The 15,797-nt window shown below is 31.7% G+C and overlaps 3 protein-coding genes across 3 annotated transcripts; all 3 read right to left on the bottom strand.

Moving 5' to 3' along the window:
- Positions 1-2,683: 2,683 nt before the first annotated feature.
- Positions 2,684-4,493, bottom strand: LOC146930685 (putative pectate lyase 4). The gene is made up of 4 exons (XM_085702158.1): positions 4,032-4,493; positions 3,252-3,607; positions 3,004-3,139; positions 2,684-2,908 (listed from the first exon to the last, which is right to left on the bottom strand). Exons 1-4 carry the CDS (start codon positions 4,491-4,493, stop codon positions 2,684-2,686), a joined length of 1,179 nt encoding a protein of 392 aa, XP_085558284.1.
- Positions 4,494-7,617: 3,124 nt separating this feature from the next.
- On the bottom strand, positions 7,618-9,427 carry LOC146930684 (putative pectate lyase 4). The gene is made up of 4 exons (XM_085702156.1): positions 8,966-9,427; positions 8,186-8,541; positions 7,938-8,073; positions 7,618-7,842 (listed from the first exon to the last, which is right to left on the bottom strand). Exons 1-4 carry the CDS (start codon positions 9,425-9,427, stop codon positions 7,618-7,620), a joined length of 1,179 nt encoding a protein of 392 aa, XP_085558282.1.
- A 3,791-nt stretch (positions 9,428-13,218) lies between these two features.
- Positions 13,219-14,829, bottom strand: LOC146930683 (putative pectate lyase 16). Its single transcript, XM_085702154.1, has 4 exons — positions 14,566-14,829; positions 13,786-14,141; positions 13,539-13,674; positions 13,219-13,443 (listed from the first exon to the last, which is right to left on the bottom strand). The coding sequence occupies exons 1-4, from the start codon at positions 14,812-14,814 to the stop codon at positions 13,219-13,221; spliced, it is 966 nt and encodes a 321-aa protein (XP_085558280.1). The 5' UTR covers positions 14,815-14,829.
- Positions 14,830-15,797: the final 968 nt, after the last annotated feature.

Below are 15,797 nucleotides of genomic sequence, written 5' to 3'. Positions count from 1 at the left end.
TGGGACTATTTCTTTCATTCCTTGCTTTTTGTCATCGTGAACAGCTGCATGTAAGCATAACTTCAAATATGTTACTCTAGTAAGTACTCCTTTGGGGTGCTCTCTATGATTTATTTTTGTTTGGCGAGACATTACTGCTTGACTGTGATTTGATGATTGAAATGTGAATATCTATGAGATGAGATTTATGTTGCTTTAAACAAAAATTTAGAAAACTATTTGGATAAATTTGAAGTTTTCATTTTCCATTTTTTTGTTAGCATCTGATTAACCTGGTTTTGAATAATTGTTGACATTTCACTATATCTTATTTGTCTTGAAAATGTCTTTGTAGTATAATTAGTATGTGAATTAAATCACATGCATTATGGGAATGAAATGCCAATTCATGGTTATCTGCCTTTTATACTTTATTTAATTATTATCATGTTCCAAAGAATGGCACTTGACAACAAGGCAAAGAGTGCACCTAGATGAATCACTTGTTTGTTTAATTATCATAATAGCTAAACAACAATACACAACCAGAGATTGCGCCTAGATGATCAATAAGGCAAAGAGTACTGCCAGCTAGACTTCAAGAATGTGAAATGGCAATAAATAATGAAGTAACTGAAGAAGGAGAGAATGTGCACATAGCATTTCTATCTGAATCTGAATCATTAAAGTTAGAATATGCTCTAAAGAATTCAAAATGCAGAAGCGCCATGAACGAAGAACTAGATTTTTAAAAAAGTAATCAAACTTGGGAAGTAGTTCACCTTCCTAAGAATAAGAAAGTAATTCGAGTTAAGTGAGTAAAAATGAACTCAGAGAATGAAGTGAATATGCACAAAGAAAGACTAGTAGCAAAGAGTTTTCTATAGAGAGTAAGAATTGATTTTGATGAAGTATTTGCACCTGCTGCATGCATTGAAACTAAGATACTAGTAACTGCTATAAAAAAACATCAACAATTGGTCGATACATCAAATGGATGTAAAATCAGCTATTCTAAATTACCATCTGGATGAAAAAGTATACATAGAGCAACCATTTGGGTATGTTGTGAAGAATCGGGAAATAAAAGTGTATAAGATCAAAAGGGCACTCTATGGGCTCAAGCAAGCACCCATTCAAACAAGATATGAATAAAGAGTGTGAGATGACTGATTTGAGCATATTCACATATTTTATATGAATAGAATTTTCTAGAACAAGCAAAGGGATTCTAATGCACCAAAATGGGTATGCAAGAGAAATTTTTAAGAAAATTAAGATGGAACACTACAATAGTGAAATGTCACGTTGAACCGAAATTACAATCGAGCAAAGAAAGATACAGACGAGAAGGATATTGATCAAGAACTGACTTAACTTATAATGTTGGTATAATGAGCAGATTTATGGAAATACCAAGGATTTATCGTCGGATTACAACTAAGAGAAAATTGAGGTATGGCATATTCTTCCTTATAGATGACAAGCAAAATGAATGCAAGTTAGTAAATTACACATATGCTAATCAAGAAATATATTGATGGCTTCATTTTATTCTATGGTGGAACACCAATTTATTGGAGTTCAAAGAAGGAACCAGTCGTTGCTCTCTCATCCTGTGAGTCAGAGTATACAACAACAGCTTTCGGTACTTGCCAAGCAATATAGCTTAATCTCCCTCACTCGCTGCCCTATCGTCACATATCCTTCATTCGGCTTAGGGGATCCCTTGTTTGATTATTTAATGGCCTATTTGTCGAACTCGGCTAACATGATAATTAATTTCTTCAAGAGGCGATCTCTCTTCTCCCCCTCCCTAGATGGAACACTTCAGCCTGTCTTGTGTATCGCGCGGCTAATTAGCGTGCTGACCTATTAGCAAATCTCAGACACTCTTCCTTACATTTTAATTGTATTGTGTTTGATGTTTTTTTTAATAGTTTAGAACTTACTCTAGAAGATGATGTAAGGGAGGCTAGTTTGTCTCGTTTGATTTTATAATTTAATTCCATTTCCTATAATAAAAAACAAATGCTTCACTTTTTTTATATAGCAATAGAGTATAAAAGCATCAAATGAAAGTTATGACATCTTCCAAAGTATACTACAAGACTAAATTTAAATAAATGTACTTACTCATTACACTATTTTCTATAAAAAAATAATGGAGTTCCAATAGATTGATGAAATTTTTTTCTTCCTTTATTTTATTAAGTTGAGATTTATCTATTGTGATTATTCGAATTTCATCCTTAAATAAAAACTCTACTTTAATTACTACGTTTAATGTCATTAATATAATTTTACACTTAATTGAATTATTGATTCATTTTCTAAATTCGTTAATAAGTGCAGTAGTTTACCCTTCCCAAACAAACTTCACATTCAATTTGTATCGAGACATGCTACATTGTAACGCATGTGGATATCAAAGGTCATCCTCATTAGTGTAATTTTATTTCCTATTTATGAATCATACATCAAATCTTATTTCTACCACAAGGTATGTTACAAGTTCAACATTGTTTTCTACATAAAAATAATAAATTGGGGTCGGGGTGTCTATGGAATCTCACACTCCACTTTGTTGAAGTCTATCTATTGTATCTTTCTTAAAAAAGATCTTCATAAGTAGATAGTAAAAGTTAATCTCTCAAATATTAAAATCACGAGAGTGAAACCAATTTTCTTTACGAATTTTATCTCAACATATTGAGGTTTTACTGCATTGTAACACGCCGGATGAACTTGTCAATGATCGTACATATTTGGCATCAACAACTTTAAAATTTTGCTCAGGGCTATAATTCGGTTTTTTCACTTGTCCACCTTTTGTTTCCACGAAGGATGCTCCATTTTCAAAAGCGTCCCCAACTGAATAAAATTCCCACGTATCTCCAATTCCATTACTACTTTTTCTCCATGTCACCTACACCAAATATTTGTTTAATTTAGCACATTGTACTCATATTATGAACGAAGCAATCATAAAAGATTGGTGTATTAATTGCTTGAAATAATTACCTCCTTTTTCCCTCTTACAGGTGCTATGAAGAGGTTTGATTGGCTTTTAAGGCTTGGTTCCATAGTTCCACCTATTGCATATTGCACCCATCCCATGTACAAATTATTTGCAACATGTGCATATCCATGACGAATTCTGTAAATTTTTTTAAATGAATGATAAAACTTAGTAATATATTTGGAAATATTTTTCATTTTTAAATTTGTTTATTGTATTAAAAACTAATAATTGTGCAATCATAAATTACCTAGGCATGCGCTGGTGGCAATTAGGTCCAAAATAGTTGTATACAACAGTGACTTTCATATTTTTGTCTCTCACAAATCCATCGTCGTGGCCAAGAAGCATAACTTTATTTTGCTCTCTAAACCAATTGTTGGAGATCGTTATATCGGTGGAACCTCGTGTAACGTCTAAAAGACCATCTTGACAATCATAAAGTGTGTTATGATCGATCCAAATTTTTGAAGCAGAAACCAATCTGATTGCATCTCCATCAACTTGACCTAATGAAATTATCTTTCCATCGGGACCCATCACCATTCCAGGAGCTTGAGGTCGACAATGATGAACCCTAATTCCGTGGATGATTATGTTGGTTGCCTAATATCAGATAACAAACATGTCATTATAAGTTAGAAAGTAGTAAACGCTGATTGAAATATTAAAAGAATAAAATGAAATTAACTATAATAATGATTGTACAAACTTGAATGAAAAAAACATTATGGACAAAAGTTAGAGAAAAATGATACAATTTATCTCAAATTTTAATGTTGTATAAGTTTTGGAGACGATAAAATAAAATCAAAATGTATTCGTTTCATGTTTTAGCTAATATTCTAGTATATAATAGTATATCAATTTTTTAAACTAGGCCAGCGTTGGTAGTTTGTTTTTACATGGATTTTTTTATCCTGCAACGTTGCATTATGGGAGACATTCCAATAGTCCATTTATTTCATCTATAATTTTGATTTCAAATTCAATACTATTTGGTTATTTTTAGCTTATCATTAGTTATTACCTTATATATCATCAGGCACGCATTATCTGCAATGTGGACATCGACGCCTCGACCGTCAATGGTGGTGAAACTACTGATGAGAAGGGGTCTCACAAGCTTAACGTTCATGTTCCTTTTGAATGTGATCCAAACTTTTCCTTGAATCCTAGATGCTCCATATCTCAAGGTTCCAGGTGCTGGATTTAAAGGGTGGTCACTTGGATCGGTAACTTTATAATGGATTAAGTCCTTACCTATGTTGTTTGTCATTTTCCCTACATATCCCACTGAGCAAATGGCAAGTTGTTGTCGATGTTTCCTCCATTCAGGATTGAATCTCCAACATTGATCAATCACATTCATTTCCTTGTCTTCTATCTTTGTTTTCTCGGTAGAACTAGCATTCGTTGTAAAAAATGTGATGATACTAACAAGTAAAATAAAACACCAAAAGACGGAGTTGTTTACTTGATGACAAGCCATGATTCTAATATACTTGATTTTAAATTAATTATAATACTAATTGAGTTATTGAGAAGAGAGGGATGGTAAAAACCAAGAAGTTTGCTTGGTTTTTATATTGGAGAATAATGGTGTGAGAAAGTGATAATATAGGTTAAATTTGTTAGTGATTGTTCGAGGTTTGGAAGTTTGTTCAAGTTGTTGTTTTAAGCTTTGGCCAAGGAACTCACTCGTTTAAGAGGAAAACCAAAAACAGAAAAAAAAAGTAGGGTTAGTTAGTTTTAAATTATAAGCTTAAATTGTGACGATCTAACAATTGGATAAATTTAGACATTACCTATAGAAAGAGATAATATGAAGCGATAAATATACAAATGGGTTTGGGAAAACAAGACATTGTTTATCATTCTTATTGTTGTTATTTTTGTTTATATATGTATGTTTTCTTTGTTTATGATGATTGGTGGAGCCAATTTTGTGTAATTTAAAAATTTACCAAGGAAAACCAAGGGAATAAAACATCGATGAAGGAGAAAAGAGTGCATAGTTTACAGTAGCAAAAACCAACATCAACAAAATCTATGCAAAGGTAAATATATAAATATATCTCATTATAACATCAACACCGACATATAAATGATAAGATCATCAAGGTTGTGTTTTGTAAAAAATAGTCAATACCTAATAAGCGAGCTTATCGCGAATGAACTTATAGAGGATAGTTGATAAGCTAGCTTATAGAGGATAATATAGTTAGTTGAATTTATAGTGTTTGATAAAATTACCGGTTGAAACAACTTATAAATATGAAATAGCAAAAATTGTATTTAATAATATTTTTTTCAGTTAAGGCTACAAGGTAAAATTTAGATAAAAATGGATAAAATATAAAATTTTAAGCTAGAAGGTACTTGAATTAGGGTCCGTTCGGATTGCCTTATTTTTTAAGTTATGAAAAAATAAATTATGCAAATAAATAAACTTTTATGTTAATTCATAATTTCTGATTAAAGAAAATATTCTTAACAAGTTGAATTCGTAAGTTATTTTTCCATAAACTATCTTAACAAACCTTTGAAATAACACATAAAAATTTATTTAGTTGCATAAACTATTTTACATAAACTTAAAATTATCTCTTAAAAACACTCAAAAATAAATCAATTCAAACGGACCATTAATTTTTGAGAAAATGCTACAAAGTCAAATATGTGGTTTGCCATGCATACCCCAAATGTTGAGGTTAAAGCTTATTTCTTGATAAAGAACCTATAGGTAGTTAGAGAAATATGGAAACAAATTTAAACATTCTACTGACTTGTTCTACACGAGAATTTTACTAAATGCCGCTACGAGAGCATTGTTAGGTCTGGGCCTGAATTTGGGTAATTACCCACTAATTTGAACGGGCATGGGAGCGGGTACATGCATTCTAGTGTCCAACCTCCCTGTGCCTACACATTATCTATATTGTAATTAAAATTTTATCTAATACTAAAATAAGTTATTTAATCATTAGTCTTTGATATTTATTGTTATATGTACTTGTTTTTATATTTTAGATCCTTTTTATTTGGCCAAAGGATGTGCAATAGTTTATAAGTTGATTTAAGAGATTTTAGATCATATTTTAACTAAGTTGTGATATTTTTGTTATTTATTATCTTTTTGTTGTTAAAGTTTGGGTAATGGATGCAGGTACGGGTGTTTAGATGTCCATAAGGGATGGACAGCAACCTTGATGTCCACGAGGGTATAAGTTTAGGTACGGTGATTTTTTATGAATGCGGTATGCGGATGGGCACTATAGTACCGTGCCCAAATGGTACCCATTGTTATCCCTAAATCACAACTTCGGTTTTGCATTCTCTTTCGCGTCTTTCTCGCGTTAAAGTATGCTTTTGTTTTTCTTTTTCTCGTAGATTTGGTTCGTTAACTCCGAAAAGATTATAACTTATTCTGGATGTCATCAGTGAATTCAAACAAGATATGAATAAAGAGTTTGAGATGACTAATTTGAGCTTATTCACATATTTTATTCCAATGCTCTCTCATCCTGTGAGTCAGAGTATACAGCAACAGCTTTCGGTACTTGCCAAGCATTATAGCTTAATCTCCCTCACTCGCTGCCCTATCGTCACATATCCTTCATTCGGCTTAGGGGATCCCTTGTTTGATTATTTAATGGCCTATTTGTCGAACTCGGCTAACATGATAATTAATTTCTTCAAGAGGCGATCTCTCTTCTCCCCCTCCCTAGATGGAACACTTCAGCCTGTCATGTGTATCGCGCGGCTAATTAGCGTGCTGACCTATTAGCAAATCTCAGACACTCTTCCTTACATTTTAATTGTATTGTGTTTGATGTTTTTTTTAATAGTTTAGAACTTACTCTAGAAGATGATGTAAGAGAGGCTAGTTTGTCTCGTTTGATTTTATAATTTAATTCCATTTTCTATAATAAAAAACAAATGCTTCACTTTTTTTATATAGCAATAGAGTATAAAAGCATCAAATGAAAGTTATGACATCTTCCAAAGTATACTACAAGACTAAATTTAAATAAATGTACTTACTCATTACACTATTTTCTATAAAAAAAATAATGGAGTTCCAATAGATTGATGAAATTTTTTTCTTCCTTTATTTTATTAAGTTGAGATTTATCTATTGTGATTATTCGAATTTCATCCTTAAATAAAAACTCTACTTCAATTACTACGTTTAATGTCATTAATATAATTTTACACTTAATTGAATTATTGATTCATTTTCTAAATTCGTTAATAAGTGCAGTAGTTTACCCTTCCCAAACAAACTTCACATTCAATTTGTATCGAGACATGCTACATTGTAACGCATGTGGATATCAAAGGTCATCCTCATTAGTGTAATTTTATTTCCTATTTATGAATCATACATCAAATCTTATTTCTACCACAAGGTATGTTACAAGTTCAACATTGTTTTCTACATAAAAATAATAAATTGGGGTCGGGGTGTCTATGGAATCTCACACTCCACTTTGTTGAAGTCTATCTATTGTATCTTTCTTAAAAAAGATCTTCATAAGTAGATAGTAAAAGTTAATCTCTCAAATATTAAAATCACGAGAGTGAAACCAATTTTCTTTACGAATTTTAACTCAACATATTGAAGTTTTACTGCATTGTAACACGCCGGATGAACTTGTCAATGATCTTACATATTTGGCATCAACAACTTTAAAATTTTGCTCAGGGCTATAATTCGGTTTTTTCACTTGTCCACCTTTTGTTTCCACGAAGGATGCTCCATTTTCAAAAGCGTCCCCAACTGAATAAAATTCCCACGTATCTCCAATTCCATTATTACTTTTTCTCCATGTCACCTACACCAAATATTTGTTTAATTTAGCACATTGTACTCATATTATGAACGAAGCAATCATAAAAGATTGGTCTATTAATTGCTTGAAATAATTACCTCCTTTTTCCCTCTTACAGGTGCTATGAAGAGGTTTGATTGGCTTTTAAGGCTTGGTTCCATACTTCCACCTATTGCATATTGCACCCATCCCATGTACAAATTATTTGCAACATGTGCATATCCATGACGAATTCTGTAATTTTTTTTAAATGAATGATAAAACTTAGTAATATATTTGGAAATATTTTTCATTTTTAAATTTGTTTATTGTATTAAAAACTAATAATTGTGCAATCATAAATTACCTAGGCATGCGCTGGTGGCAATTAGGTCCAAAATAGTTGTATACAACAGTGACTTTCATATTTTTGTCTCTCACAAATCCATCGTCGTGGCCAAGAAGCATAACTTTATTTTGCTCTCTAAACCAATTGTTGGAGATCGTTATATCAGTGGAACCTCGTGTAACGTCTAAAAGACCATCTTGACAATCATAAAGTGTGTTATGATCGATCCAAATTTTTGAAGCAGAAACCAATCTGATTGCATCTCCATCAACTTGACCTAATGAAATTATCTTTCCATCGGGACCCATCACCATTCCAGGAGCTTGAGGTCGACAATGATGAACCCTAATTCCGTGGATGATTATGTTGGTTGCCTAATAACAGATAACAAACATGTCATTATAAGTTAGAAAGTAGTAGACGCTGATTGAAATATTAAAAGAATAAAATGAAATTAACTGTAATAATGATTGTACAAACTTGAATGAAAAAAACATTATGGACAAAAGTTAGAGAAAAATGATACAATTTATCTCAAATTTTAATGTTGTATAAGTTTTGGAGACGATAAAATAAAATCAAAATGTATTCGTTTCATGTTTTATCTAATATTCTAGTATATAATAGTATATCAATTTTTTAAACTAGGCCAGCGTTGGTAGTTTGTTTTTACATGGATTTTTTTATCCTGCAACGTTGCATTATGGGAGACATTCCAATAGTCCATTTATTTCATCTATAATTTTGATTTCAAATTCAATACTATTTGGTTATTTTTAGCTTATCATTAGTTATTACCTTATATATCATCAGGCACGCATTATCTGCAATGTGGACATCGACGCCTCGACCGTCAATGGTGGTGAAACTACTGATGAGAAGGGGTCTCACAAGCTTAATGTTCATGTTCCTTTTGAATGTGATCCAAACTTTTCCTTGAATCCTAGATGCTCCATATCTCAAGGTTCCAAGTGCTGGATTTAAAGGGTGGTCACTTGGATCGGTAACTTTATAATGGATTAAGTCCTTACCTATGTTGTTTGTCATTTTCCCTACATATCCCACTGAGCAAATGGCAAGTTGTTGTCGATGTTTCCTCCATTCAGGATTGAATCTCCAACATTGATCAATCACATTCATTTCCTTGTCTTCTATCTTTGTTTTCTCGGTAGAATTAGCATTCGTTGTAAAAAATGTGATGATACTAACAAGTAAAATAAAACACCAAAAGACGGAGTTGTTTACTTGATGACAAGCCATGATTCTAATATACTTGATTTTAAATTAATTATAATACTAATTGAGTTATTGAGAAGAGAGGGATGGTAAGAAGCAAGAAGTTTGCTTGGTTTTTATATTGGAGAATAATGGTGTGAGAAAGTGATAATATAGGTTAAATTTGTTAGTGATTGTTCGAGGTTTGGAAGTTTGTTCAAGTTGTTGTTTTAAGCTTTGGCCAAGGAACTCACTCGTTTAAGAGGGAAACCAAAAACAGAAAAAAGTAGGGTTAGTTAGTTTTAAATTATAAGCTTAAATTGTGACGATCTAACAATTGGATAAATTTAGACATTACCTATAGAAAGAGATAATATGAAGCGATAAATATATACAAATGGGTTTGGGAAAACAAGACATTGTTTATCATTCTTATTGTTGTTATTTTTGTTTATATATGTATGTTTTCTTTGTTTATGATGATTGGTGGAGCCAATTTTGTGTAATTTAAAAATTTACCAAGGAAAACCAAGGGAATAAAACATCGATGAAGGAGAAAAGAGTGCATAGTTTACAGTAGCAAAAACCAACATCAACCAAATCTATGCAAAGGTAAATATATAAATATATCTCATTATAACATCAACACCGACATATAAATGATAAGATCATCAATGTTGTGTTTTGTAAAAAATAGTCAATACCTAATAAGCGAGCTTATCGCGAATGAACTTATAGAGGATAGTTGATAAGCTAGCTTATAGAGGATAATATAGTTAGTTGAATTTATAGTGTTTGATAAAATTACCGGTTGAAACAACTTATAAATATGAAATAGCAAAAATTGTATTTAATAATATTTTTTTCAGTTAAGGCTACAAGGTAAAATTTAGATAAAAATGGATAAAATATAAAATTTTAAGCTAGAAGGTACTTGAATTAGGGTCCGTTCGGATTGCCTTATTTTTTAAGTTATGAAAAAATAACTTATGCAAATAAATAAACTTTTATGTTAATTCATAAGTTATGATTAAAGAAAATATTCTTAACAAGTTGAATTCGTAAGTTATTTTTCCATAAACTATCTTAACAAACTTTTGAAATAACACATAAAAATTTATTTAGTTGCATAAACTATTTTACATAAACTTAAAATTATCTCTTAAAAACACTCAAAAATAAATCAATTCAAACGGACCATTAATTTTTGAGAAAATGCTACAAAGTCAAATATGTGGTTTGCCATGCATACCCCAAATGTTGAGGTTAAAGCTTATTTCTTGATAAAGAACCTATAGGTAGTTAGAGAAATATGGAAACAAATTTAAACATTCTACAGACTTGTTCTACACGAGAATTTTACTAAATGCCGCTACGAGAGCATTGTTAGGTCTGGGCCTGAATTTGGGTAATTACCCACAAATTTGAACGGGCATGGGAGCAGGTACATGCATTCTAGTGTCCAACCTCCCTGTGCCTACACATTATCTATATTGTAATTAAAATTTTATCTAATATTAAAATAAGTTATTTAATCATTAGTCTTTGATATTTATTGTTATATGTACTTGTTTTTATATTTTAGATCCTTTTTATTTGACCAAAGGATGTGCAATAGTTTATAAGTTGATTTAAGAGATTTTAGATCATATTTTAACTAAGTTGTGATATTTTTGTTATTTATTATCTTTTTGTTGTTAAAGTTTGGGTAATGGATGCAGGTACGGGTGTTTAGATGTCCATAAGGGATGGACACCAACCTTGATGTCCACGAGGGTATAAGTTTAGGTACGGTGATTTTTTATGAATGCGGTATGCGGATGGGCACTATAGTACCGTGCCCAAATGGTACCCATTGTTATCCCTAAATCACAACTTCGGTTTTGCATTCTCTTTCGCGTCTTTCTCGCGTTAAAGTATGCTTTTGTTTTTCTTTTTCTCATCGATTTGATTCGTTAACTCCCAAAAGATTATAACTTATTCTGGATGTCATCAGTGAATTCAAACAAGATATGAATAAAGAGTTTGAGATGACTAATTTGAGCTTATTCACATATTTTATTCCAATGCTCTCTCATCCTGTGAGTCAGAGTATACAGCAACAGCTTTCGGTACTTGCCAAGCAATATAGCTTAATCTCCCTCATTCGCTGCCCTATCGTCACATATCCTTCATTCGGCTTAGGGGATCCCTTGTTTGATTATTTAATGGCCTATTTGTCGAACTCGGCTAACATGATAATTAATTTCTTCAAGAGGCGATCTCTCTTCTCCCCCTCCCTAGATTAGGGGTGTTCGCGGTGCGGTTTGGTTCGGTTTTGAGCATAAAAGTCATCTAAATCGCGAGATAAAAAAGCATGCGGTTTGGTTTGGTTCGGTTGATTTTTAAAAAGTCATCCAAACCAAACCAATGCGGTTTGGATTGGTTCGGTTTATGCATTTTATCGTGAGATAAAATAAATATTACATTAACTCTAATATTGCCAACTTGTTACAAAATAAACATAGGACATTTTATTTTGATGTTTATATGATAAAATATTAGGTAAAACTTATATCAAAATAGGTAAAATTAAGAAGAAACATAAGCATGAAATAAATTATTGGGAAGTAAAGGAAACAAATTCATCATTGGTAATGAATTGAAAGAGATGGAAAGGAATTAGAATCGAACCTGATGGTGCAACAATGAAAAAATCGAATCAAAAGAGATTATTCTTGAGCTATGTGATTGGAAAGGAATTTAAGTAATATTCATTATTTATGCGGTTTGGTTTGGTTTGGTTCGGTTGCTGAGATGCAAACCGCAAACCGAACCGAACCGCGCGGTTCAGTGCAAAAGTCATCCGAATTCATCCGAACCAAGTGCGGTTTTTTGCGGTTTCGGTTTGGATTGGTTTGGTTTGCGGTTTTTCTATTGGGTTGGTTCGGTTTTGAACACCCCTACCCTAGATGGAACACTTCAGCCTGTCATGTGTATCGCGCGGCTAATTAGCGTGCTGACCTATTAGCAAATCTCAGACACTCTTCCTTACATTTTAATTGTATTGTGTTTGATGTTTTTTTTAATAGTTTAGAACTTACTCTAGAAGATGATGTAAGAGAGGCTAGTTTGTCTCGTTTGATTTTATAATTTAATTCCATTTCCTATAATAAAAAACAAATGCTTCACTTTTTTTATATAGCAATAGAGTATAAAAGCATCAAATGAAAGTTATGACATCTTCCAAAGTATACTACAAGACTAAATTTAAATAAATGTACTTACTCATTACACTATTTTCTATAAAAAAAATAATGGAGGTCCAATAGATTGATGAAATTTTTTTCTTCCTTTATTTTATTAAGTTGAGATTTATCTATTGTGATTATTCGAATTTCATCCTTAAATAAAAACTCTACTTTAATTACTACGTTTAATGTCATTAATAAAATTTTACGCTTAATTGAATTATTGATTCATTTTCTAAATTCATTAATAAGTGCAGTAGTTTACCCTTCCCAAACAAACTTCACATTCAATTTGTATCGAGACATGATACATTGTAACGCATGTGGATATCAAAGGTCATCCTCATTAGTGTAATTTTATTTCCTATTTATGAATCATACATCAAATCTTATTTCTACCACAAGGTATGTTACAAGTTCAACATTGTTTTCTACATAAAAATAATAAATTGGGGTCGGGGTGTCTATGGAATCTCACACTCCACTTTGTTGAAGTCTATCTATTGTATCTTTCTTAAAAAATATCTTCATAAGTAGATAGTAAAAGTTAATCTCTCAAATATTAAAATCACGAGAGTGAAACCAATTTTCTTTACGAATTTTAACTCAACATGTTGAGGTTTTACTGCATTGTAACACGCCGGATGAACTTGTCAATGACCTTACATATTTGGCATCAACAACTTTAAAATTTTGCTCAGGGCTATAATTCGGTTTTTTCACTTGTCCACCTTTTGTTTCCACGAAGGATGCTCCATTTTCAAAAGCGTCCCCAACTGAATAAAATTCCCACGTATCTCCAATTCCATTACTACTTTTTCTCCATGTCACCTACACCAAATATTTGTTTAATTTAGCACATTGTACTCATATTATGAACGAAGCAATCATAAAAGATTGGTGTATTAATTGCTTGAAATAATTACCTCCTTTTTCCCTCTTACAGGTGCTATGAAGAGGTTTGATTGGCTTTTAAGGCTTGGTTCCATACTTCCACCTATTGCATATTGCACCCATCCCATGTACAAATTATTTGCAACATGTGCATATCCATGACGAATTCTGTAATTTTTTTAAATGAATGATAAAACTTAGTAATATATTTGGAAATATTTTTCATTTTTAAATTTGTTTATTGTATTAAAAACTAATAATTGTGCAATCATAAATTACCTAGGCATGCGTTGGTGGCAATTAGGTCCAAAATAGTTGTATACAACAGTGACTTTCATATTTTTGTCTCTCAAAAATCCATCGTCGTGGCCAAGAAGCATAACTTTATTTTGCTCTCTAAACCAATTGTTGGAGATCGTTATATCAGTGGAACCTCGTGTAACGTCTAAAAGACCATCTTGACAATCATAAAGTGTGTTATGATCGATCCAAAATTTTGAAGCAGAAACCAATCTGATTGCATCTCCATCAACTTGACCTAATGAAATTATCTTTCCATCGGGACCCATCACCATTCCAGGAGCTTGAGGTCGACAATGATGAACCCTAATTCCGTGGATGATTATGTTGGTTGCCTAATAACAGATAACAAACATGTCATTATAAGTTAGAAAGTAGTAGACGCTGATTGAAATATTAAAAGAATAAAATGAAATTAACTATAATAATGATTGTACAAACTTGAATGAAAAAAACATTATGGACAAAAGTTAGAGAAAAATGATACAATTTATCTCAAATTTTAATGTTGTATAAGTTTTGGAGACGATAAAATAAAATCAAAATGTATTCGTTTCATGTTTTAGCTAATATTCTAGTATATAATAGTATATCAATTTTTTAAACTAGGCCAGCGTTGGTAGTTTGTTTTTACATGGATTTTTTTATCCTGCAACGTTGCATTATGGGAGACATTCCAATAGTCCATTTATTTCATCTATAATTTTGATTTCAAATTCAATACTATTTGGTTATTTTTAGCTTATCATTAGTTATTACCTTATATATCATCAGGCACGCATTATCTGCAATGTGGACATCGACGCCTCGACCGTCAATGGTGGTGAAACTACTGATGAGAAGGGGTCTCACAAGCTTAATGTTCATGTTCCTTTTGAATGTGATCCAAACTTTTCCTTGAATCCTAGATGCTCCATATCTCAAGGTTCCAGGTGCTGGATTTAAAGGGTGGTCACTTGGATCGGTAACTTTATAATGGATTAAGTCCTTACCTATGTTATTTGTCATTTTCCCTACATATCCCACTGAGCAAATGGCAAGTTGTTATCGATGTTTCCTCCATTCAGGATTGAATCTCCAACATTGATCAATCACATTCATTTCCTTGTCTTCTATCTTTGTTTTCTCGGTAGAACTAGCATTCGTTGTAAAAAATGTGATGATACTAACAAGTAAAATAAAACACCAAAAGACGGAGTTGTTTACTTGATGACAAGCCATGATTCTAACATACTTGATTTTAAATTAATTATAATACTAATTGAGTTATTGAGAAGAGAGGGATGGTAAGAAGCAAGAAGTTTGCTTGGTTTTTATATTGGAGAATAATGGTGTGAGAAAGTGATAATATAGGTTAAATTTGTTAGTGATTGTTTGAGGTTTGGAAGTTTGTTCAAGTTGTTGTTTTAAGCTTTGGCCAAGGAACTCACTCGTTTAAGAGGGAAACCAAAAACAGAAAAAAGTAGGGTTAGTTAGTTTTAAATTATAAGCTTAAATTGTGACGATCTAACAATTGGATAAATTTAGACATTACCTATAGAAAGAGATAATATGAAGCGATAAATATATATGTATGATTGGTGGAGCCAATTTTGTGTAATTTAAAAATTTACCAAGGAAAACCAAGGGAATAAAACATCGATGAAGGAGAAAAGAGTGCATAGTTTACAGTAGCAAAAACCAACATCAACAAAATCTATGCAAAGGTAAATATATAAATATATCTCATTATAACATCAACACCGACATATAAATGATAAGATCATCAAGGTTGTGTTTTGTAAAAAATAGTCAATACCTAATAAGCGAGCTTATCGCGAATGAACTTATAGAGGATAGTTGATAAGCTAGCTTATAGAGGATAATATAGTTAGTTGAATTTATAGTGTTTGATAAAATTACCGGTCTAAACAGCTTATAAATATGAAATAGCTAAAATTGTATTTAATAATATTTTTTTCAGTTAAGGCTACAAGGTAAAATTTAGATAA

This window comes from Medicago sativa, chromosome 4 (assembly GCF_051527215.1).
Source record: "Medicago sativa cultivar Bolivia chromosome 4, Bolivia_mono, whole genome shotgun sequence".
Classification (NCBI taxonomy): domain Eukaryota; kingdom Viridiplantae; phylum Streptophyta; class Magnoliopsida; order Fabales; family Fabaceae; genus Medicago; species Medicago sativa.
The sequence above is the reverse complement of the archived record's forward strand: the minus strand, read 5'-3'. Positions and strand labels throughout refer to the sequence as shown.